At 38.9% G+C, this 26,081-nt stretch overlaps 1 protein-coding gene across 1 annotated transcript in view; it reads left to right on the top strand.

Moving 5' to 3' along the window:
• ap2b1 (adaptor related protein complex 2 subunit beta 1) overlaps positions 1–25,472 on the top strand; it is a 72,993-nt gene extending 47,521 nt beyond the window's left edge. The window contains exons 19-22 of the mRNA XM_079815977.1: positions 3,222–3,306; positions 3,478–3,564; positions 10,961–11,115; positions 24,133–25,472. Coding sequence (XP_079672103.1) covers positions 3,222–3,306; positions 3,478–3,564; positions 10,961–11,115; positions 24,133–24,207 — 402 coding nt within the window. The 3' untranslated portion in view covers positions 24,208–25,472. The remainder of the gene's footprint in view (positions 1–3,221; positions 3,307–3,477; positions 3,565–10,960; positions 11,116–24,132) is intronic.
• Positions 25,473–26,081: the final 609 nt, after the last annotated feature.

Genomic DNA, 26,081 nt, shown 5'->3' with positions numbered 1-26,081 from the left:
GCTGAGTTTGCTCTGACTGTGTTCCTTCCTTTAGCATGATGTCCCACCATAATTCCTTCCTCCAGCTCCTTGACACTCGTCCTCCTCTCTATTTCTCTCTCTTTGCTTCATGTGATCCTCTTTTCTACTTGTTGCCTGTGTCAAGCATCTGGCTATTCGGTATTAAACAGAGCTGCCTGCAGAGTGTTCATGGCTTGTGTTAATGAGTTCAACCTTCTAATGAGCTGAAGAGTAAATGAATGCCCTTTGAGTGTCTGGGTGACGCTGTGACCTGACCGTGTCCATGTTAATTAAACAGGTGGTTTTTATATCGTTCTGTCATGTACTCACCCAAACCCATGTGAGTTTCTTTCTTCTGTGGAACACAAAATGAGAAGTTTTTTTTCAAGAGTGTACCGGCCGCCCTTTTCCATAAAATTTAAAGAGGACCTATTATGCTTTTTTACATTTTCAACTTTCTTTACTGTGTAATGTTGCTGTTTGAGCATGAAAAAGGTCTGCAAAGTTACAAAGCATTAAGTCACTCCAAAGGGAGTTATTCTCTATATCAGTGAGCACAAACCCCTCGATTGTAGTCTTGAGTTTTTCTCACAATATTCCTCATTTAATAATTTCGGTTCACACAAAAAAGGGGCAAGCCTGGTTGAGATCAGAGCATATGAGTGTTAATATTTCCTCCAGAGCGGAGAGCGCCTTTCTGAAGATCCCGCTCCGCTCGCTCAACCCAGAATTCCCTTTGTGATATGCTGGTTCGAAAATATGTGAAAGTAGTAGGGCTGCCCCTGACTAAAGTGTTTTTCCTCTGGACTAGTAGTTGTTCATTTAAGCCATTAGTTGACGACTAAGTACACATTTATATTAGGCTAATTTAATTACTTAAATATATACTGGAGAGAACTGGTGTAATACATTAGCCTATTCCGCACTAAAGCACACACATAAATCTTGTCACAAAGAACAGCTAAAATAATAATTATGAACGTGTCAAAAATAGCAAGGAGACAATTTAATTGTTTATTAATAAACTAGGTTTTCTCTTTGTCATTACCGGCTGCAAAGATGAAGTTGACCATGCTGACTCGCCATTTCTCCGCAGTAGTGGATGCACCAAGAGAGAAATGCATATGTCATACAGATACTATTTCTTTTTGTTTTGAATTGTTTCGTTTAAAAATAGACATTTCAAGCTTTCTATAGACATATTTCTTGAGTTCCGGTTCATTTATTAGATGCGCTCCAGTCCATGATTAGCGCCATGATTATATTGTCTGCTATATTAGCATATTATTTATTAAATCTAGGCAATTCGCCGTGAGTTTGATTGACAGGCGAGCTCACCAATCACATCGCCGAATCTGCCGTTTTGTCCGACAAAGCAGTCAGGAGAGTTAGTAGATAATTGTCGGTGGGCTTGAACTTGGAAAAACAGTGTGTACTGACGTCTTTCTGCGGTTGAAACAACATTTCTTTTAGTGTTCACTCATGTTTATTTCATGCTTATCAATGAACTAGAAGGAAGAGATAATCGGTTCACGAGCAGCTTTAACTGAGGCGCTACAGCGATCACGACACATTAAAGAGCCACAAGACGCTATTTGTGGTTTACATTTCTTTAAAAAATAACAATTTCAAAGTTGAGACTTTGTTTCATTTCAAAAGTAACTTGCTCTGTCCTGTCTGTCGGCGTGTTGTCGGTGTCCTCTTTGCTCTGCGATGTATTTTCTCTACGTGAGAACGTGTGTGGTGTGAGAGTGCCATGGCTTGTCGGACATAGCAACAGTAACTAAAGGGGGTGGGTCTTTGCGAACGGTCAATTGGTTGATGAAACATTGATCAAAATTAAGATTCACTTTAAAGAAAGCCTTTCTACAAAACAAAACTTAAAGAAGTGGTCAAAATATTTTCTGATCCACTCCATGTCTTCCAACACATTGTGCATCTTATGATGCGTCCTATTCTCACGCTGTTCACTTTTCATAATCGACAGATGAAATTATATTAAAAATAATATTATAAGATATAAACATAAATATGAAACTATTTTTTTTAATGGCTACAAGAATAGTGCAATACAGGGAATCAAATTTCATGTCGGAGCAGGATTTGAGCAAACGTCGTTTTACCGGTGAACGGTTCACGAGCGGAGCATTCGCTTGGGCCGTGAGCGATTGAGTGGAGCGCGCTGGCATAGAGCAGAATATTGAGCCTAGCGTCACACCAGACCGCTTCGTTCACAGGCTCTGGTTGAGATGCATTAGTAATGTGTTGAAACTCACGGTTATGGTAAGGGGCATGACATTTCCAAAACACGTTCAATGTGGTTGACCAATCACAACACACTGATCCAGCCGACCTATCAGAGCACATTGCACTTTTCAGAAGGAGGGGCTTCATAGAGAGGGGAACTAAACCGAGAGTTACTGACAGACAGTTCTGTAACAATGTCAAATATGAGAAAAATTATGTGTTTGATCATGAAAACCTATTCAAGTAGACCACAAAAACTAAGTCAAGATTGCATGTTATAGATCTTCATCCATGTATAGGTTTCTATTCTTTGACTATTAAATATTGTCTATGCTTGAACAATTTATCAGTCCCATATTGGTTATTGGCTGATATTAGAGATATTTTTTTAATTTATCGCCAATTGCCAATATTAGATATTTTAACTGCGAAAATGTAAATGTAATAATAGAAATGTAATAACACTGTTAAATGTAGCATTTTTAACGTTGTACATTATAATGTTGTAATGCCTAAATTTACCTGTAACATTTAAAATGATATATTTTTAATTTATTTGGACAAAATAATGATTTTTAATATAAGCTATTTGTCAGTTGTTGGCCAAAACACGAAAAATACATTTTCCCCTAAATGAATCCAGAAAATACTGTAGATATACTGGGTGTCTAAAAATATGGCACAATTATGCCATAATTTATTCACTGGATTTCCATGGAGTCTAATAATATTTACATGGTGTAAAATATGAAAGAACTCATCAACCATTGACTTCTACCAGCCTTCTCTTCTGCTCTTGTGCCTTTCTTCTTGTTTCCTTTCTCCTATTTTTTCCTTTTCTGTGCAGTTGAAAGCTTTTTCCATTTGGAAAATGAGGATGGTATCTAAATGCAGTCAGACTGCAGAGGCGTTTTAGTCCCCTTAAATGGTGGAGTGTATTTAAAAGTCTGACCCCTCAACCTTCCTCACTGCAGGTGGCCGTGAAAAACAATATTGATGTCTTCTACTTCAGCACCCTGATCCCTCTCAGCGTCTTCTTCGTGGAGGACGGCAAAATGGGTACAAGCACTCTGCGCACACATGCTCTCTCTAAAAACAGCACTCTGTGATCTTTTGATTGAGCTTAGGCCTAATAAAAGAGTGGATTGATGAGATGTAGCTAGGATTGAACACACTTTAGATACTGATTGGCCAATCCCATAAGATAACCGGTTAACGTTTCTTCAACAGAGCGTCAGGTGTTCTTGGCCACATGGAAGGACATTCCAAATGAGAATGAGCTGCAGTACCAGATCAAAGAATGCCACTTAAACGCAGGTGAGATGATCTAGTCCTCAACATGCACTACTCATAACTCAAGTTTGTGTATAGGGGTTTTGCAACATATGGATCATGCTTTGTAAGTAGGAAAACCTGCAAAATCGGCAGTGTATCAAATACTCCCCACTGTACATCTTTGTAGTTTGGGCTCTGCCTGTACCCGAACTGGCACCTGATGCAGCATGTTGCAACCTGCTATGATATGTCTGTGGTTGAGAGACAGCACAAATACTCAAACCAATTTAACTCCAAGCCAATACACAAACCAGTCTGTCTGAAATATTTATTTTGGTCACACTTTAGATCAAGGTCCAATTCTCACTATTAACAAGAACATTTGCCTCAATAAACTAATTTGCTTATTTACTGCTTATTAAAGGCACAACATGTAAGATTTTTTGGTTAAAATATCCAAAAACTACGGTGGCCCAGTAGTGCACAACACAACGAAATTTAAAAAGCATACATAAGTTCACAACACAACAAAATGAAGCCACAACACAACGAAATCAAGCCACAACACAACAAAATAAAGCCACAACACAACGAAATCAAGACACCGCACAACGAAAAATCCAAAACACAACCAAATCAAGCCACAACACAACGAAATCAAGCCACAACACAACGAAATCAAGCCACAACACAACGGAAATGCTCCTGTCCACTAGGGGACTCTCGGAGTGCGGTAAAGTTAGTTTTCCTTGCACTTTTCTATAGATTTGCCAATCTTACAAATATTTAAACACTACGATCAGTTTTAAGTGTGCAGTTGAATAGCGACATGAAATATCAATTCAAAATCACCTACGTGCATAATAGCTGCATATTTATACTCGAGAACGCTTTTACCCGCTGCCACGCCGCTAAGGGAGCGTCTGCCAATTCCACCAAGATGAAACATATAATTAGTATGAATTAAATTAACTTTTTTTAAATTTTCAAATTCCAATGTTGTGCATTACTAAGTCAGTTTTACCAATACAATCAAGCTGTGGAATTTTAACATGTCTGTTTTTAAATGTTAAAAGCAATTTTAATTCATACAAATTATACGTTTCAACCACTTGGTGGAATTGGCAGACGTTCCCTTAGCGGTGTGGTATCGGGTCAAAGCATTCTCGAGCATAAATATGCAGCTATAATGTAAGTGATTTTAAATGAATATTTCATATCGAAAAAACAATGGTTAACCTACATACTGTTAAAACTAATTGTGGTATTGATTTCTTTGTAAGATTGCCGATTCTATAGAACAGTGGCAACTTTACCGCGCTCCGAGTGCCCCCGAGTGGTTGGGAGCATGTCCGTTGTGTTGTGGCTTGATTTATTTGTGTTGTGGCTTTTTCGTTGTGTTGTGGCTTGATTTCGTTGTGTTGTGGCTTGTTTCCGTTGTGTTGTGGCTTGTTTCCGCTGTGTTGTGGCTTGATTTATTTGTGTTGTGGCTTGTTTTCATTGTGTTGTGAACTTATGTTTGCTTTTTGTATTTCGTTGTGTTGTGCATTACTGGGCCACCGTAAAAAACCACTAGAACAATGTTACATATCTTGTGTACTTACATTAACCCAGATGTTTCCAAGAATGTTTCAATCCAGAGAAATAAGCGATTTTAACCAAGACACAGACCGTAGTTAATTATTTAGTCTGGTAGCAATGTAAAAATGCAGTGGAACGGGGCTGGCTGTGTGCACGGACTCTGACAGAGCTGGTTTATTTCAAGCCCTATCAGCTTGCTATTTGTATTCATCAATTTGATGAATACAATTTGCCATTGAGCATACAGCAGCAGCGGACATGGGGGGTGGAGGAGCGCCGAAAACACAGGGACTAGCACAGAGAGTCTGTTTCACTCCTCTGAAATTACTGATCAGACGTCCAGAGGTGCCTTAATCACTAGACGTCAGACAATCTCACTTCCTCTGTTTTCATCTGCTCATATTTTAGCAAGCACACACACACACACACACACACACACCACACAGATGCAGAAATGTATCCATGACTATAAAACGCTTGCAGGCTGATCGACGCATGTCGTTTTTCTCTGATGCCTTGTTTTGGTAGGAGAAGCCATGCAGGTCAGTTTCAATCATGTTTATTACCATGTAGAGAATAATCGACTGCTATTGTGAGGTGCTGATTTGCTCTAGCTTCACATGACTTGAATAACAATGTCCACGTAATGGAGCTCACAAGTGAGGGCAAGATCTAGCCGAATGCCTTTTCCCCACATCGTATGCATTGTTGTTATTTGTAAATGAATTAGTAGGAAGGTGTTTAGTGTTTTGTTGTTGAGACTGGTCGATTTGTTCTTTATCAGGATGCAGCCACAGTTCTTGTGTCCAGGAGGACGAGATGCGTTCATGTCCGTGCATCAACAGATTACTAATGATGAATAATTTCAGCTCTTAATTCAGCAGAAAATAAACTCTAATTAGTTTTCAGCGTTAATGTTTTACAACCGTTTACAAATCTCATTGATATGCTGCGGAATTGCTGCCTCTGTACATTTACAGAGATCAAGAATAATCAAAATACTTCATACCACAGCTTCTCATCTCCTGTGTAGACAGGACATGGTTTACGTGTGTGTGTGTGTGTGTGTGTGTGTGTGTGTGTGTGTGTGTGTGTGTGTGTGTGTGTGTGTGAGGGAGAGTGAGAGAATTAATAATGTTAGTTGTGTAATGTTACACATTTTCAGTAAAGTATTCAGATTTTTTTGTTACTTTTAGATTATTTTTGACCTAACTCATTTCAGTCATTATTTGATTTTCATCTCTTTTAATTCCTGCATTACCTGTAAATATGACATGCATTTGCGCATATTAATGTCTTTGAAAGACAAAAGCCTTCCAAAAATATAGTAATACATGGTTAAATTATAATTTGAATAATTATTCAAATGTGTTCGTCAGGAGTTGATTAGATATGCAATATTGAGAAAATACTCTTTAAAAGTTAAATTATTTATGTAAATTCAGTGGTAAAGGGCTGTTGCCTCTCAATTTTAATGTTATTTTAGCCACTTGACTGCTGGCTGGTGTGTGCAGTTCCACAAATCGAGAAGACTTTAATTACGAAAGTATGTAAGTGATAGGCTTTTAAGAAATGAAAATGGAAAAAAATTATCAATAAAAATGTAACTATAGTCTGATTATGAGAATTTTAAAATGTAATATTATTCAATTACAAGTACTTAATTTTTGTAATCTGATTATGTAATCCAGATTACATGTAATCAGTTTCTACCCATCACTGTGTGTGTCTGTGTCTGTAGCTGTGTCCCAAATGACGCACTATACACTATGCACTTGTGCACTATGTACTCAACCGTGTAGTGTATGAACTTTACAGGGTTATTTTGTCATTCAACATCGGAATCTGGTAGTGCCTCCCCCTCCACTACATAATTACAGCTGCAACAGTTAAGTGCATTTAGTGTTCAACATTCCACACTTCGTTTTTTCCATTAATTTAGTGCATCATCCGGGTATTTAAAGTGAACTTTTTCTTTTCGAAATTTTCAGTGTGAACACACTACTTACACTAATTATACTTAAAAACGTTGTAGAATAGTGCATAAGTTTGCGAATTTGGATGCACCTTGTGTGTGTGTGTGTGTGTGTGTGTGTGTGTGTGTGTGTGTGTGTGTGTGTGTGTGTGTGTGTGTGTGTGTGTGTGTGTGTGTGTGTGTGTGTGTGTGTGTGTGTGTGTGTGTGTGTGTGTGTGTGTGTGTGTGTGTGTGTGTGTGTGTGTCTGTGTCTGTGTCTGTGTCTGTGTCTGTGTCTGTGTCTGTGTCTGTGTCTGTGTCTGTGTCTGTGTGTCTGTGTCTGTGTGGTCCAAACATTCGTTTTTTTTTTTGTATATATATATTAAGAAAATAAGTCTCTTCTCCTCACCAAGGCTGCACTTACTTTATTGTAAAGAAAAAATTACAATTTGAAATATTTGTTTTCCATTTTAGTGTTTTTTAAAATGTACTCCAGTGATGGAAAAGCTGAATTTTCAGCATCATTACTCCAGTCTTTAGAGTCACATGATCCTTCAGAAATCATTCTAATATGCCGATTGGCTGCTCAAGAAACATTTCTAATTATTATCAATGTTGAAAACAGTTGTGCTGCTTCATATTTTTGTCCAAACCACATATCTTTGAAATATTAATCTTTAATAACATTATAAATATATTTACTGTCATTTTTGATCAATGAAATGCTTTCTTGCTGAATAAAGGTATTCATTTCTTTCATCATATTATTGAATGACCTCAAATATTTCAACGTTTTTTATTGTTGTAGTACATTAAATTAAGTTAATTCATTGAATCTGTGGTTGGAAGATAAACAGGCATACATTACAATACACAATTGTATTCGAAATTTTTCCCAGTTGTGTTAACAAATTACTTGCAGAAACTCTCTGGCTGTGAGACGTGACAGCAAATGACACTCGTGTAGTGGTGCTTACGGTGACAAATATCACTATAACTTGAGGTTTTGTTGAAATCCCTAACCCACAGTAATAAACATTAGCTTGTAATTCTCTACAGACATGAATGATACCTCAAATCATGCAGCTTGTTGAGAAGAGATGCGCTATTACTATTCTAAGCGGTTAGATATGGGATTGTCACCTGGCAGATGATAAAACGGCTGAAAATATCCCATATTTGACCAAAATATCATAGAAATGCAGAAGCACTCTGAGCAGCTTCCTAGTAACCACCCAGACTCCCTAGCAACTGCATAGCAATGTACACCCATAACACCCTAGCATTGTGGCAGCATGTTTTGCATTTCCTTCAGACTGTATTAATATTATGCTGGTCCCTCCTCATCCTGTCTCCAGGAGCTGTGTGTGTGTGTGTGCTGTGTATTGTGAAGGCAGACTCACTGGATTGACAGCAGTAGTGTGTGCAGTCAGTCAGTGTGAATTGGACTGAGTCACCGCACACTCCACATGTTGGTAACACCGGCTGTCATCACCTGATTCTGTGGCTTATATAACCGCTGACTGACTGACACTGTCCTCAGACCTCCCTCCGTCTGTGTATAAATGTTTTCCATCTTTATTGCCCATCACCCATATGGCTTTGTATTTCCCCAGTCCATCTTTCTCCCTCTTCAAACACTTCATTGCGTTTTATTGTGCCCCTTTACTTTGCTCTTACATTGTTTGCGGCCCGCCCTTGTCTTTCAGCGCTTATCTATTTCTGTTGCCAGGGGTTTCATCATTCCCTTCACCCTCTCGTTCCACGCTCTCCAATGCTCCCACAGTGCAGTGATATAGCTCAGTAGTGTCTAATTCCAGAACGGCATCACTCAGGGTCATAGTATGATGTGTAAATATAGCTGCTGTTTTAAGACATTAGTCTGCATGCAGTAGATTACTTTCTAATGTTAGAAAGAGGTTAAATTATTGTTTAAAATAAAAGCATTTTTTTATTGATCATAAAAAGTTTTTGTCCTCTAAAATATACTACAGAATGAGAAGGTCCCTTTTTCCCACACTAACTGTGCACTTGACAAAGTGACGATAAAATAAAATGAAAACAAATACAGAGAGGTAAAGCTTTATGCATGCAGTATACACCGATCAGGCATAACATTATGACCTAATATTGTGTTGGTCCCCCTTTTGCTGCCAATACAGCCCTGACCTGTCGAGGCATGGACACCACTAGATCCCTGAAGGTGTGCTGTGGTAGTTGGCACCAAAATGCTAGCAGCAGATCCTTTAAATCCTGTAAGTTGCGAGGTGGAGCCTCCATGGATTGGACTTGTTTGTTCAGCACATCCCACAGATGGTCGATTGGATTGAGATCTGGGGAATTTGGAGGCCAAGTCAACACCTCAAACTCATTGTGCTCCTCAAAACTATTCCTGAACCATTTTTGCTTTGTGGCAGGGCACATTATCCTGCTGAAAGAGCCACAGCCACCAGGGAATACCGTTTCCATGAAAGGGTGTACATGGTCTGCAACAAGGCTTAGGTAGGTGGTATGTGTCAAAGTAACATCCACATGGATGGCAGGACCCAAGGTGTCCCAGCAGAACATTGCCCAAAGCATCACACTGCCTCCGCCGGCTTGCCTTTTTCCCATAGTGCATCCTGGTGCCATGTGTTCCCCAGGTAAGCGACGCACACGCACAAGAAAATGTGATTCATCAGACCTGGCCACCTTCTTCCATTGCTCCATGGTCCAGTTCTGATGCTCACATGCTCACTGTTGGTGCTTTCCGAGGTGGACAGGGGTCAGCATGGGCACCCTGAGTGGTCTGCGGCTATGCAGCCCCATACACAAAAAACTGCGATGCACTGTGTATTCTGACACCTTTCTATCAGAACCAGCATTAACTTCTTGAGCAATTTGAGTTACAGTAGCTCGTCTGTTTGATCGGACCACACGGGCCAGCCTTCGCTTCCCACGTGCATCAATGAGCCTTGGCCGCCCATGACCCTATCGCCAGTTCTCCACTGTTCCTTCCTTGGACCACTTTTGATAGATACTGACCACTGCAGACCGGGAACACCCCACAGAAGCTGCCGTTTTGGAGATGCTCTGAGCCAGTCGTCTAGACATCACAAGTTGGTCCTTGTCAAACTCTCTCAAATCCTTACTCTTGCCCATTTTTCTTGCTTCTAACACATCAACTTTGAGGACAAAATGTTCACTTGCTGCCTAATATATCCCACACACTAACAGGTGCCATGATGAAGAGATGATCAGTGTTATTCACTTCACCTGTCAGTTATGCCTGATCGATGTATCTTACTTGTAGGTCATAATTTTCATCACTTATGTGAATTATTTGGACTAAATTAATTTGGAAGTAGTTCCGTGTGTGTGTGAGACTAATTGGTCAAATTTATTTAAATTTTATATCAAGGTTTCAAAATTATTTTGAATAGATTATTTTATGGTTGTAGACGAGGCCTTTTTTCCAGCCAAATGATGAAAGAAACAAAATATGAATGTCCTTTTTCTATGAGGACAGTAAAATTACATCTCAACTTCCCAAACACAGACTGTCTCCAATTAGGACATAGCAAGTAGCAAATTTTGGTTCATTGTGTGCCTTTGGTTGTGCTAAATAATATTCATACTTTATTACTTTCCCAACCACAAGTGTCTCTATTGCTTTCATCCATGGTACAAACAGGTTATTTAAAAAAAATAAGTGTGTGTGTTGCGTGTTGCTATGTACTTTTCCTGTTTCAATAGGGAGCACTTGTACTTACTTTTAATGGAATACTTAATACAAGTGCCCATCAGACCTTTTCATGGTTTTTTTTTAATTGGATGGATTGTAGCTTTTCTGCTGATAACTGTAGTCTGTTGAGAGACTTCTGTGAATTTTTTGTTGGGTAACCATGTGTTTGGTATTGGCAGATACGGTGTCAGGCAAACTGCAGAACAGCAATGTCTACACCATCGCCAAGAGGAACGTAGAAGGCCAGGACATGCTGTATCAGTCGCTCAAGCTCACCAACGGGATCTGGATACTAGCCGAACTCCGCATACAACCTGGCAATCCCAATTACACGGTAATCACTCACAGCACGAAGATTCAACAATTGTGTATTCAAACAAAGTCCAACCCGAGGAGTGCTTGCCAGTTTAACACAAAAGAGCAAAATAAATCTTGCTTTAAACAAAATGCTTTTGACATTGTCCAGAACATATTCAAGGACATCCTTCATCCCTCACTTTGACAGAATACTATATTAACATAAAACCTTCTTTATGTTTATATCTACTTTTGGTCCACCAATCCACTCCAAGGTTTCAGCACCTTATTATGTAATTCAGTGCTCTGAAGATCAGGCTTTTAAAAACATGATCAATTCATGACCCTGAAAGCCATGCTTTCTGCTTAACTTGCTTGCCTAATGCATTAAATGAACAGGAAGTTCAAGAGCAGTTTGAAGCGTTTAGAAACGGCTTGTCGCTGTCAGGTAGAGTATTGATCCCCATTTTAGCTTGCGGATCCCCAGTGCCCTTTGATTCTGTCATGTTAGAAATAATTATTAATTTGTGTCAGTGCTGTTTAACATTACTGAATTATCTTCACAAACAGCGACATGTATGACTTTGGATATGTGCTGTTACATAAGCAGAATCTCAATAAGTGGCTGCCCTCTCCTCCAGAATTCATGGCCACCAGAATATTTAGTAACGTAAATATCTGAACATGCAATATGTCAAAAGAGCAGACGCTTTGCTTTTAAACAAAAATATTGGTTTTATTCTACATTCATGCATTCTTTTTTATCAACACTTGAATGTGGGTAAGTTTCATAAAAAAAAGCAAGATTTTGAGCAAAAAGCTGAGAAAATCACATTTTTGTCAAAGACTACATCAGGATGGGATTCAGAACGATGGTAACAGTAGATCGAGTCCTTCAACACCCCCACAGCTTCACAGTCCTGTAGCTCGTCCTGTTTTCATTCGTTTTTTATATGCTGTTGATCGTGTTATTTTACATATGATATTGCTTGTTTCTGCTTTTTCTTCACCTGTGTTTTGATCAAGAGATTCAGTCCTCCTTTAGAAGATATGTAATAGCAACCCCCTACCGTATGACAATGAAAACACGGGAAGCTGTAAAATTCTATCAATGGCGGGAAATGTTGTCTCACAAATTACGTAATTTTCTGTCAATGGTGGGGAAAGAGTTAAAAGAACCAGCTCTTAAGTAGCCTGACGTCGTCATACTCAATTCTAGTCAGAATATGAGTCTGATACTGCTCCGTTGGGCTGTGATTATGGGGCGTGTTTCAACCGAACCAGGAAAGACCTCAATTGGATAGACCTACAACCAATCAGAGCAACGGAGCGACGCATAACGTTAGTTGTCAAACGTCAACAGAACTCGACTGCACTGTGTTGCCATGTCCGCGGGTTGAAGCGACCCCAATTATGTGATATACAGACCCAGGAATGCAATTTTTAGCTGCCAGCCCTGCCAAAATAACACTTATTTTATCCCCCGAATGCCTTTTTTCCCGGAGAACCCCACCTGGAAAGCTATCGGGCTTGTTTTTGGCTAGTTTTGAGGAACGTTAGCAATTGGGCGGGTTTTGTTGTAAAAACTTGGCAACCCTGTCTGCACGCACGCTGGAATAAGTTACGTTAGAAGAAAAAGATGAGTGTAAACGATCTTTGCCGGTTTTGTAAAAAAAAATTTAAGGATACACAGAGTACTTACCAACACGATCATCATTTCTGAGAGAAATAGTACGTTAAAGGTGAATGCATATACGAACAAGTTCTCCGTTTAGGATTAGAACAAATTCAATCCAAGCGCCTTTGATGACGTGGATGATTACGTTAAAGTTGATCATCTGTCCATCATCGTCTAAAGCCCGCCCTGACAATTTCATTGGTCCGAACAGTTTCTGTTCGGGCATAATTACTTCTCTACCGATCAAGTCCAGACCGAACTGCCCGAGTAAAAATGTTGTGGGCGGGGATAAGTTTGGCTGGCATCCAGGCTAGCTCTTAAGAGTCATTCACTTGTGAATCAGACTATGATAGTTGCGTGCAGCCAATAAGAACAACCCATTTGAAATGATTTATTATTTTTGTATTATTCTGTGGTATCCCAGTGTTTTTGTATTCTCACAATTAACTTTGGTGACTGCAGACACTTCTTTTGATGTGATGCTGCAAAAGATTCAGTAGCAGAATGTGATAACTGCTTACAGATGATAATAGAGTAGTTTTTCATGTACTTTTATCATGCAAGATGTTATCACATGATAACTTTATATAGAAAGTGAAATGAGATGTACATTTTTAAAAATGAACACTTTAACTCTTTCCCCGCCAGCGTTTTATTGTCAGCCAATGGCCGCATTTTTGATAATATTCACTACACTTTCATGCCCCCACCAGAATATTTTATTGTTTGAATATGTAAACAGTCAATATATCAAAAGCAAGAACTGAGCCTCTAATTTAAATTTTATTTATACATTTATTCTAGCTTCATTCATTCTTTTTTTTTTCATAAAAAAGTTAATTAAAAAGTTTCATAAAACAATATTCCTAACATAAAGCTGAGAAAATTGTGTTTTTGTCAAAGACTAAGAGAAGCTCGTCAATGGCTGGGAAAGAGTTCAAAGGCACTTTAGTTTTTACACTTTTTTTTAAGAACATTAAATGTAGGGTAGGCAATTTCGGAGATGCTAGCTTTGAAGGCATTAGATCCCAGCCTCCCTTCAGAACGTATGAACGAACACAACCAGAGCAGAGTCTGCAAAGCGTCACGAGAGACGCCGTTAAATTACCTCATGTCTCAAAGCACATAACATTACAATAATAATGAATGTAAACAACTTACAGAGCTCTTTCTTGTCCCACCTGACTTCACGGACCGTATGCAATGATAGGATGTCCTACCTGCCTATCAACATATTATATTTCCAAATCTCCATGCATCAATCCGAAGCAGTCAGGTAGTACAAGTAAGAGCTCTGTAAGCATTTTTTGCTCCTGAGACTTCCACAGAACATATATGTATTTTTTTAAATATTTAGTCCACTTCTGTTTTTTAATTGGTATCAGGATGTGAAGAGAGTTTCACCCAGGATAACATTTTTTTTTTATAAAAATCTTTGCCTACCCTAACTTTATTTCTTTAGGTGCCGGTACATGTAAACACATTGTATATTTCTATAACTCATATCAGCAGTTCTTCACAAACCTCTCATCGGGTATCAAATACTGGTTGTATTTTTGAAATTTAGATGCAAAGTATGACAATGAATTCTCATCATCCATTCAAAGTTTGTACGTACAAGTTTTTATCATTCATGTGGTGCCAAACAGCAGCGGTCTACTTGGTGCTCTGCCTGGTGAATTGAAATAATCTTTTGCTCAGTGAGGCAAAGAACACAAGTTGAGCACCTGCAGTGAACCTTTCCTTGGCAACAGCATGACACTAGAGATTGATAAGCTCCAGCTGCACATTTGACAGTGGTACTTTGGAATAATCATATGAGTGAGGGTGAGACAAATTACAGCATCATATTCTACAGTTTTAATGCTTGTTTGTTAAACACAAAGCACTGGGATAAAACTGGCTTTATGACAAGCTAGACAGAAAATCCCTCTTCAGATCTTCACAACTGACTGCTAAGCATGAAGTGATGTGTAAATGTGTGTCTGCAACAGATGGGCAGCGCCTAAAGCCTGAAAAATGCTGCCTTCGCAGGTTGTGTAAGGATAGAAGTCGTAAAGAACTTATTTCCATCAAGAGATGCATCGATTTTTGGTTAATATCTTGTATTGATAATGCAAGAGTCCAGCACTGTGTAAAGTCTCCTCCAGAACATCCCAAAGACTTTCAATGAATTTAAGGTCGTGTGTGAAAATGAATTCATGTGTGAAAATGATTCTTCATGCTCTCTCCCAACCATTCTTTCACAGTTTGAGCTGATGGATCTTGACATTGTTATCCTGGAATATGGCCATGATGTGTCTTCCTACATGGTTGTTTAAGAAGTGAAAATCTACACACTCCATCAGTTAGAGTTAGAAGAGCTGTTGCCAAAGATATAACATGCTAGAAACATAATCACTGCAATAATGATCCAATCATTGATTAATCATAGCATCTGCCTATTTAAATCCAAACAGCAACTTTGGCCAAGCAGTGTATATATAAAATATTAATGACAAAATGCTTAATGTATAACTTTAGCTACACGTTTTCATTTAAGCACAGAAGCAGTATGTGTTTGATTCACTAACTCAAATTATTAGAGTTATTCATTCTGGAATTAAACTGCACTGATCATACTAAAGCCACGTTTACACCACAGGAACTTTCCCCTGGAAATAGGGACTTTGCGGTGGTACTTTGGGGTGGTTTCGGCAGCAGGGACCAGGGTCTAAATGAAGTTCCGGGTAAAAATTAACTTTTTCAAAGTTTAGGAACTTCCGGGGATGGGACTTGGCTGCCAAACATGCCGATTTTGATTGGTTAACTCCACGCAGTATTCATTTTTTAGACTAGTGACTAATCAGTTGCAAAATTTCCATTTAGACTTTAATTATATTAATCATGACGCACATCCCTAGCATAGATGCATCGTTCACTGCCTCTGATTTCGCACAATCCTGTGTGTGTATAGTTGCCGGTGGATGGAACTATATAATGGCCTATAATGGCATCTGATGGAACAGTTTAAATAATTCAGTGATTTATTTTCAACTCATAATTCCATTTCCGGTGAGTAATAAGCATTCTTACCTTAGTCTCGCGTAGCAGACCCTCAGACGGACGGCAGAAGGTCTGGACTCCATAGCAGCTTTCATTGTCCAAGGACCACCCAGAGGCTGTTTGTCTGACATGTAAAGCAACCAATCACTGTTTGTTTTGTTACGCGTCGTCATCTTTAGAGGCGTGAAAATGTACCATCAATGTCCCTACAATAACAGACCGGTGTGTAAAACTCTTGGACGTATTTTAAAGAGTCTATGCCACATCCTTCACTTAGTTTTGAAAATCCTCATTGTCAAAGTTGTAAACACAACGGCTTTCTTCTTCCATGAGGCATCATGAGGGCTTTGTAGAATTCAACCAATCAGGACATCCTGTGTAGACCAATCAGATGATGACTTTGAAAATCCAGAAGTGTTTCCAATTAAGTGTGCCATATGCGTCAGACGTTCAGCCAGCGATCCGTGGTTGTGACGTCTGAGGCTGCGACTATTCTCACCTTAGTCCTTGGGACAAAAACATACCAAACCAATCCCAACTGACTGGCCAGCAAGGCAGCTGCCACGGACTCTATAAACTTCCATTGGGAAGTTGGTGGCCAAATTAAGAGGCTGCTAAATTGATTAATCTGTTGATTAGCAATAGACCCCTCTTTATTATTCAGAAGGCATCTGTTCAGGCAGCCACCTCTGCTGAGCTTGATTGTCTGTGGCCCCCTGAGGCCAGGACGGCTCAGTGCGATCAGAAACCCTGCCTGATCCCAGACAATTGATTTTTAATGAGACTTCAGCCCTCAGTATTCTGGCAGCAGCTGGCTACGATCTCAACAGATGATAACTGGATTCAGTCGAGCCAGCGCAGTTTGACCTAACAGCCAGTGATGGAGTGCTGTTGTCTGCCAAGACCTCTGGAACACATTCCTCAAGTAGAGGTAACAATATAAGCCCTGCTGTACGTGGGAGTATGTTCCTGGTGGGCCAAGAATTGTTCAGTGCAATCAGTTGGAGGAAAAGTCTCAGATTTATCTTCGGTCAATCCGAATATAGTGACATTTAAAGGAGAGCTGAGCCAAAAGAGCAAAAGTATACATTTTTTATTGTGCCCTTAAATTTGTTATTCAGGGTGAATATAGTTCTTTGTTAGCCTGGATTCCAGCCGATTTTAGCCCCGCCCACAACATTTACACCAAGACTGGACTTGATCCGTTGTGGAGTAACTATGCTCGAACAAGAGCTGTTCGGACCAATGAAATTGTCAGGGCGGGCTTTATACGATGATGGACAGATGATCAACAGTGACGTAATCATGCACGTCACCAAAGAACGCTTGGGTTGAATTAATTTACTACGGAGAACTTGTTCATAGTTCTGTTCTGTTGTTGAGTTCTGCGTCGCTTCGTTGTTCTGATTGGTTGTAGGTCTATCCAATTGAGTGCAGAGTTATTTTCTCTCTTGGTTCGGTTGAAAGGGCCTCATAATCACAGTCCAATGGAGCAGTATCAGACTCATATTCTGACTAGAATCTGAGTATGAGGACGTCAGGCTAGTTCTTTGGCCACCTGAGCAAAAAAAACAGACTCTTGTAATGGTATGCCATTTTGTTTTGTATTTTTTATTTTTTTACAACAACAACAAACAGAAATAAATTTATACAGTGGAGTCCAAAAGTCTGAGACTCGCATTCAAAATCTAATTTAAAGTAACTACTGACTTTAATCGTGTGGCTCTTTGTACAGACGTTCAAATGTTCTTGCTTCTGTTGAAGCTCAAAGTACAAAAAGTATTATCTCAGATCATGCTCAGATGAGAGCTGCTGTCATTAAAGCAAGTGGGGGAAATTTCGTAATTCATGCAAATTTCTCAGTTCAAATTTTTTTTTACTCAAATGATATATTAGCCTGACAAGCCAGACCCACATCAAGATGTTGGGTCTGGGAACACACCATTGGCAGGGCTCAGTCCGAGGGGCGGGATAAACGGTTGTCTTTCAAATTCCCTCCGCACTCAATAAGATAGCGCTACAACCAACCAGAGCAACGAAGAAGGTGAAGCGGAGCAAGTTGATAGATTAAACTTTCGCCGTATCCGGTCGGCAAAACTCCGAACACATCTTCCTTTCTTAAGAATGACTTCAGTGCCGTTCTTTGTTCTTTTCTCAAAGAAAAGCTTAACTCCAAGTCATCCAGAGTCGCGGCCAAAGCCGATTCGAAAGACTGCTGTTCGCCAGCTTCTTTGTTTACGAGGAGCCGACGCAACTCTGCCGTCATTATGTTAAGCCCGCCCACCGACTCTATACACCATGTGATTGGCCTGACCATAGTTTGGTTTTTCCAGTTTGCAAGCCAACGGACAGTTGCTAGACTAGATTTGATTTGCTGCTGCTAGGGTGCGTCTAGATTTCTAGGCTAATTATGTATAGGTTTGTGTAAGAAAAATATCCATATTTAACACATTATAAAGTAAAAGATCGGGCTTGCGGCAGACTGCCTTCTGTATTCAACTCACGAAAAAGTGTAACTGCCATGATGTATTACGTCGGATGTAGCTTAAGCGCTTTAAACCCATAGACTGTAAAAAAATATGGATGTGGTGTCCGTGACGTCACCCATAGGATTCTGAAGAGCAGTTTTGAAGCGTAAAGTAGGGTTGAGCTGCCGTTGCCATCTTAGCAGCGTGTCACACCCGGAACTTAAAATGGGCAAAGAGGCGGGACGTGGCTGGAGCTGAGGTGACGTGACGACTGACAAACAGCAGACAAACGACAATCCACCTGTCACTCAAGTGGCCACACCCTTAATTGTGCAGGATTTTAAGGCTTTATATAATGTAAATGAATGAGTTATAAAAAAATTCACCCCCCTCACAGTTGGCATTAAGGGCAAAATTAGCTGTATTGACCAAAACCACAATTTGTTCCAGGCTGTAAACATGTTTTTTTCTGCTGTAAAGTTGGGCATTTTAACTTTGGGCACAATGAGATTCTGCTCCCTTCTGGAGCCTGATGAATTGCAGTTTAAGTCATTTTCGTATTGGCTTAAAGAGAAACTGGGGGAGGTTGCCGCTTGTTTAAACCGCAAGAGGAGTTACACTTTCTTCGTAATTTGAATACAGAAGCCGGTCTGTCGGAAGCTAGATATTTTACTTTATAACGTGTTAAATATGGATATTTTTCTTACACAAACCCATCGATTCACTTCAGAAGGCCTTTATTAACCCCCTGGTGCCGTATGGATTACTTTTATAATGGATGGACTCACTTTTTTGAGCTTAAAAATTTGGGCTGCCATCATAATGCTTGGATTAGCCAGGACATTTTTTAATGTAACTCCGATTGTATTCATCTGAAAGAAGAATGTCATATACACCTCGGATGTCTTGAGGGTGAGTAAATGATGGGATAATTTTCATTTTTGGGTGAACTATCCCTTTAATATCCATATTGTTTTAGGATTTCAGCCCTTGCAGTTTCACTCTGAAAATCATTGGACATGCAGATTAAAGGGATAGTTCACCCAAAAACAAATTTTTTATGTTTTATCTGCTTACTCCATCCAAGATGTAGGTGTCTTTGTTTCTTCAGTAAAACACAAATGAAGATTTTTAACTCCAACCGTTGCAGTGTGATAGTCGTATAATGCATGTCAATGGGGATATTTTAGAGTATGAGAGCAATGAGCGTAAAAACACATAGACTTACGAATCCTTATTAAACCATGCGGCTCGTGGCGACACATTGATGTCTTAAGACACAAAACGATCAGTTTCTGCGAGAAACCGAACAGTATTTGTTATTTTTTTTTACCTCTTATCAGACAAGTGTCATCTAGTATTCCCAGCGCCATAACTTCCGACGAATAAGGTCAAAATATTGCCGCGATATATATATATATATGTAGATGCCTCATTTGACCGATCCGCGCAGGCACTAATGAGGAATCTATGTATATATATCTATGATCGCGCCCGTATTTTGCATGTATTTTGACCTTACTCGCCGGAACTGATGGCGCGGGGACAGCTGAATGCAGAGTAGAGCCCTGCATTTCTGCCCAAGCCCGACGCACCCCGATTTTTTACGCCCCTAGGGCCGGGCTTCGGGCCAATTTTCCCGACATACCTCAAATGCGGGCCGGCTTCGGGCCTTTTTAGGCTTCTCCTTCATTTGATATTTTAGACATTCAATAATTAAAAGAAACAATGAGATGTGCTGCGCTGGTGGAAACAACATGAGACCATGATATCGCGAGTCCGCAACTGTCAAGACCGGCTCTCACAGTGTTTAGAGGACGGCGTTATGCAACACGCATCGCCGCCAATGAGTAAAGCAAGCCAACACGCAAACGGCCACAAGTGAAACTGAAAATAAGCTAAGTCTGAGATGCTCAAAAACACAACCATCTTCATTAAAACTAATGAGACTAAAGACTCTTACCAGTGTTTAGGTGGCTCGTTCTCATAATGCGGTCTTTGATGTTGAAATGAGCTGATGAATAAAATGCTCATATCGGTTGCTTTCGTTGACATGAACTCTGTTAAATGTGCATATAGCACGGGATTAAAGATCGGATTTATATTAATTTCGCAGAGAGGTGGTAAGACAACCAGCATGTCTTTTTTTATTTGTTTAGATTGTGTAGCCCGTTTCGTTAGCGCGCCGTTGCGATCTGCCTGCCTCATCTTGTCAAAAATGCCTTTTTACTGTGATGGTGGTGATAGTAGGCTAAACGTTTAAACAATGCTTTAAGTGTTTTATATGGATTTTATAAGCAAGACAAGACAAGTGTTGATTTGAGAGGCTAAAGCGTTGGGTTAACTCACTGTCGGCCGCTGGCCGCTTGGTCATCACTTTAAATAACAAAAACTTTAATTTAACAAACAACAAAATGCTTCAAACATTTTTCTAAATTAACTTAATAAAGAAACGAAACGAAATATTGCCTAACTACTTTGACAAGTGTTGATTTGAGAGGCTAAAGCGTTGGGTTAACTCACTGTCGGCCGCTTGGTCGTCACTTTAAAAAGCAATAACTTTAATTTAACAAACAAAAAAATTTAAAATCTAAATTAACTTAATAAAGAAAAACTAAATATAACTACTTTGACACAAAACAAAACTGAACTATTTTAATGGCTGCAACTAATGTGTAATAGGGAGGATAAAAAAAAAAAACATGGGCTCCAGTCGGACTCGGGCTGATAATTTTGATGAGCTGTCAGACACGGGCCGGGCTAGGGCCTCAGCGTCTCGGGCCAGGGCCGGGCTAGGGCCTCAGCGTCTCGGGCCAGGGCCGGGCTAGGGCCTCAGCGTCTCGGGCCAGGGCCGGGCTAGGGCCTAGTTTTGAGACCCGTGCAGGGCTCTAATGCAGAGCCATAGAAAAAAAGAAATACATTTTTAAATATGGATATTTTTCTTACACAAACGCATCGATTCGCTTCAGAAGGCCTTTATTAACACCCCGGAGCCGCGTGGAGCACGTTATTTGACAGATGCATTTTTTATGAACTTCAAAAACAGAGCAACTGTTACTGCTATTCTAATGCTTGGATTAGCCAGAACATTTTTTAGCCTCTTCCCTGTCACCGTCCCGCTGGCGGGACACCTGGCACTCATTTTTTTATTGGCTTTTTTTTGTAATTATGTAATTATCATAAATTAGGTATCATTCGAAAGCTTACGAACTCAAAATTCATCCTGTGAAAACCGTTTTGAAATTGGACGTTGCGTTACCATGGAAATGGTACTTTAAATTATTCTAGTGGGCTCCTCCCCTAGTGGGCGTCGTCATGTTTTATATTACAACATTTATTTTAACCTCTTAACAAGCGCCCCATTTTTGAGAATTCTTTGAAAACGATATACCCAAATGAAAATGTCTGCAGCTCTTAAACCCTAAGGTCTATATTCATAAACCTGGTCTTATTTTAAACTAGACACTTGAAATATTGCTACCCAAGAGTCATAATAACTCAAAGTAATATGGGAACAGAGTAATATACATGTAACATGCAAACTGCGCAAGATAATGCCTTTTGATTGGTTACTAAGTCCATCAATCAAACCTTTGTTGGAAAGGCATTGGCTGGGCACCGAGTGCCTTTATCCAACGAAAACCATGGGCGCAATGATTGACAGCTCACCAAGCCTGTAAGGCACTTCCTCTATATGATGCATCCCAGAAGAGTCTCTGATTGAAGGAGAGAGACGAGGGTTGAACCATTGCACGTGGGAGAAACTATTCTAGCAGGGGGAGTTTGCCAGACACGGATGAGAATCGATATTTCATTGAAAATGGACATGATTGATCACGCTAACTCAAAACTCTCTTGCAAACAACGGAGGATTTTTAGTTGTTTCCCTATTTTTTCGTTGTTTTGGATTAAAAAGTGGGATGCATTTTGAAGAGTGGACTCTTACACAGAGATGTATGCGGGTGTTTATTGGATTCGTCCGATCTGATCTGAACGACAGGAGATGAAAGATGAGTAACGCTGATATTATGCTAATGTTTACATGGACGGTCCTTTAGCGTTTCATTTAACCCTTTCCTCTCTGGTGTATTTATTGCAAAAACAAGTTCAGAACATGAATCTTGAGTGTTTTAGCTTTCAAATGATGCATAGTTTGTGATAGTTGATTGAATATTTTGTATAAAACAAAAGTAAATAAAAGTACACACCCCCCCACTTCCGTCAACCCCCCCGCCCACGAACCGGTGCGGGTTAAGAAGTTAACTACTTTATAATAAAAATCTTTTCTAATCTTGACAAAACACATATCGTCGGAAAGGTCTGAGTCTCAGGGTTCCATATTTGGTGACCATTTTGATGGAAGAGATATTTGGACAGAAATTTACAGAAAAATGCATCAAAAAAACAATCAATGGAATATGTGTAACACCCGGTGGCTATTTGTGATACAGCGCCTAAACAAAATCTCATGGGAACTTCAATTTTTGTGATATCAACTTCAAATTTGGAACACAACTTGGTTAGACATATGGCTTTGATTTTATAGTAATTTTAGATTAAAACATTTTTGTAAAATATATATTTTATATAAAATAAAAATATTTAGTACAGTATTTTTTATTTACAGTAAATTTAAATTTCCATAACTTTTTCATACTTTTATATTTAGAATTGTTTTCACTTCAGCAATAATCTGCCAAGTGTCATCTTTAAAACAAGACCAAACATAGGTCTATATTCCAAAGCATTCTTGAATTACAGCCCTTTAAGTTTGAATAGTGCATTTTCATGTGTATTCAAAAAAAGGGGGGTGACAGGTAAGGGGTTAATATAACTCAGATTTTATTCGTCTGAAAGAAGAATGTCATATACACCTCGGATGACTTGAGGGTGAGTAAATCATGGGCTAATTTTCATTTTTGGGTGAACTATCCCTTTAACTCCATTTGACTTCAAGAATTGCTAGCTTTTAGTCTGTGCAGATTTTTTTCCTGGTCTTAAAGGGAACATTAATTCTAACTTTTATGGATAGCATTTTATTTGTCCTTCAAATAGGCATTTTAACTCCATTCAAGGGTTTGTTGTGAAAAACTGTAACTCTAGCACAAGGACAAGCCTCTTTAAGCAGTCACTCATAGCAAATATTATTGCATTTAGGCGCATAATGTAAATCAAGGACAAAATAGTCCATCAGAGTTGTCATGTGGTGGTGATTCTAATCTGGTGGGTCTCAAGCAGGGTAAAAAAACAAGGATAAAGATAAAAAAAACAACAAATGAAAACACTTCCAATGTTTTTTGTTGTTGTCTTCACAGGTCGTGTTTCCAATCAATCTCTACATTACAATATTATGGTGCAAATGCGTCCATCATTTGGTTGAAAACTATGCAAAGTAAAAGAAAATATAAACATTTTCAACTTTCTTTAGTGTGTAATGTTGCTGTTTGAGCATGAATAAGGTCTGCAAAGTTACAAAGCATAAAGTCACTCCCAAGGGAGTTATGGTAAGCAAAATTTCCAAAACACACTACATAGAGACCGAAACAGAGCATTGCTGTCAGACTGTGAAGAGAGGTGCTGCAACAGTGTCAAATATAAGAAAAATAATGGTGTTTTATGAACATTTCAAGGATGAAAAAACCTATTCTTGTAGAAATTAAAAATAGTATAATGGGTCCCCTTTAGAAATAGAAAATACACATTTGTGTTGACCACATTGTGGCTGCTCAGAGCATTAACAGTTGAAATTAATTAGACATTTAGAAACCGTAATTGACCATTTCTGTCTTCGTTTAAATGTCAATGTTTGATTTTTTTGTTGTTCTTGTACTCCACATTTAAAAATCTTTTCTTTCTCTTTCAGCTGTCTCTGAAATGCAGGGCTCCAGAGGTCTCTCAGTACGTGTACCAGATGTACGATGCCGTTCTGAAGAACTGAACGTCTCCATCGCCCAGTTTTCTCTCTACATATTTGTCCCTTCCTCCCCAACCAGCCACCACCGCCTCTGTGGCACAGGATCCAGATCCAATGTTTTCTGTTTTAAATCCATCTTTAGGTACCAGTTTGTTCAATGTGCCCAGTATGTGTGAATCGCACATGTTCCGTTCTAGCCAAATGTCTAGATGTTGTTGATAGTGTCGAAGGGAATTTTGGAACACAGCTGTATTTTTTTTAATTGTTTGAATGCATTGTCAGTGCTTCACCTTCCCATGCCATGTATTTGTCGTCATATGCGAAGATGTGGAACAAGTGTACGAGTTGAATCTTTAAACAGAAGTAGGTGTCTGGCGTAGTTTGGAAAGTTGTACTGTTTTAATGGTAACCACTTAAAAACCACTATATCCCCTAAGGTAGTAACACTTTTTGATATACATCACGCATTCTCCGATTGTACAACATTGCCAGCTATCTGATATTAGCCTTGCATGCTTTGACCAACATAAAACGTCACATTCCTTTTAATGTTTTGTCTATCTTGTTCAGCTTAACCGCTGTTGAACATGTCGACACTCCATCGATGTCTTATATCGTTGAAACTGCTATTAATCAACTTAATGTGATAGAAAGAAAAAAAAAGCTCAAAATATGTTTTCTATCGATCTTGTATAAGTGGGTCATATGATATTCATTCCCAGACTGAATCCATCCATATGTGATGTATTGTGCTTGTGAAAGTGAGTGGTTTTGTGCGGTAGTTTTGGGTCTCTTTGGAGTGTTAGAAATATCTGTTCAACATTATTACACAACCTCGCTCGGCTTTGGTTTACAACTAATACACTAACATATGGATGCAATGAAAAATGAATCAAGGTAGACTCAGCGACACAAGGATGAATCACTTTTGGACTGTTGAGTAGAGATTTATTCCCCCCTGAAAGTTTATTATTCTTCATGGTGGTGCTGGTGACTAAATGTGAGCCTTTTTTGTTGCCATAGTTGCTAATGTGCCTGTGAACCTGCATGTAAGCAGTGTCCAATAAACATCTGCCAGTAGAACACTTGTGTAAGGAGGTGAAATATTAATACATTAACCTTTATACGTGCAAATGTGAGTTTTAATGATTATGGTTTATATTGTCAATGTGCGTCTGAAATGTGAAGTCTGACATGCACAAATTCAACACATTTCTCCGGGTTTATTTTATGGATAGTTGTAATTCAAAATAAAGTCAGCAGTGTTGGCCTCCCAAACGTGCACCCGCATTATGTTTGTCATTATGAATTTTATGAACCTTTTTTTCAAATCTTGCAGATCATATAAAATTAAAAATAATATATAGGAACAGTTATTTTGTACACACACACACACACTACCAGTCAAAGTAGTATCTTTATCTCACCAAGGCTGCATTTATTACACTCTGAAATATTATTACAATTTAAATTAACTGGTTTCTGTTTTCATATATGTTAAAATGTAATTTATTCCTGTCATCAAAGCTGAAATTTCAGCAGCCAGTACTCCTGTCTTCAGTGTCACATGATCCTTTAGAAATCATTCTAAGATCATTTCTTGTTATAAATAAATGTTGAAAAAAAAATGTTTTAATCATGATACACTGCCATTCAAAAGTAAGATTTACAAGGAAATGTATACTTTTATTTAGCAAAGACATTACATTGATAAATAAAAAACAGTAAAGACATTTATGAACTTAATGAATATTACAAAATTCTATTTACAATAAATGCAGTTTCTTTGAAATTACTATTCATCAAAGGATCCTGAAAAAAAAAATCAGTTTCCACAAAAATATTAATCAGCACAACTGTTTAACATTAATAATAAGAAGAAATGTTTCTTTAGCACC

This window comes from Gobio gobio (assembly GCF_949357685.1).
Source record: "Gobio gobio genome assembly, chromosome: 4".
Classification (NCBI taxonomy): Eukaryota; Metazoa; Chordata; class Actinopteri; order Cypriniformes; family Gobionidae; genus Gobio; species Gobio gobio.
The sequence above is the reverse complement of the archived record's forward strand: the minus strand, read 5'-3'. Positions and strand labels throughout refer to the sequence as shown.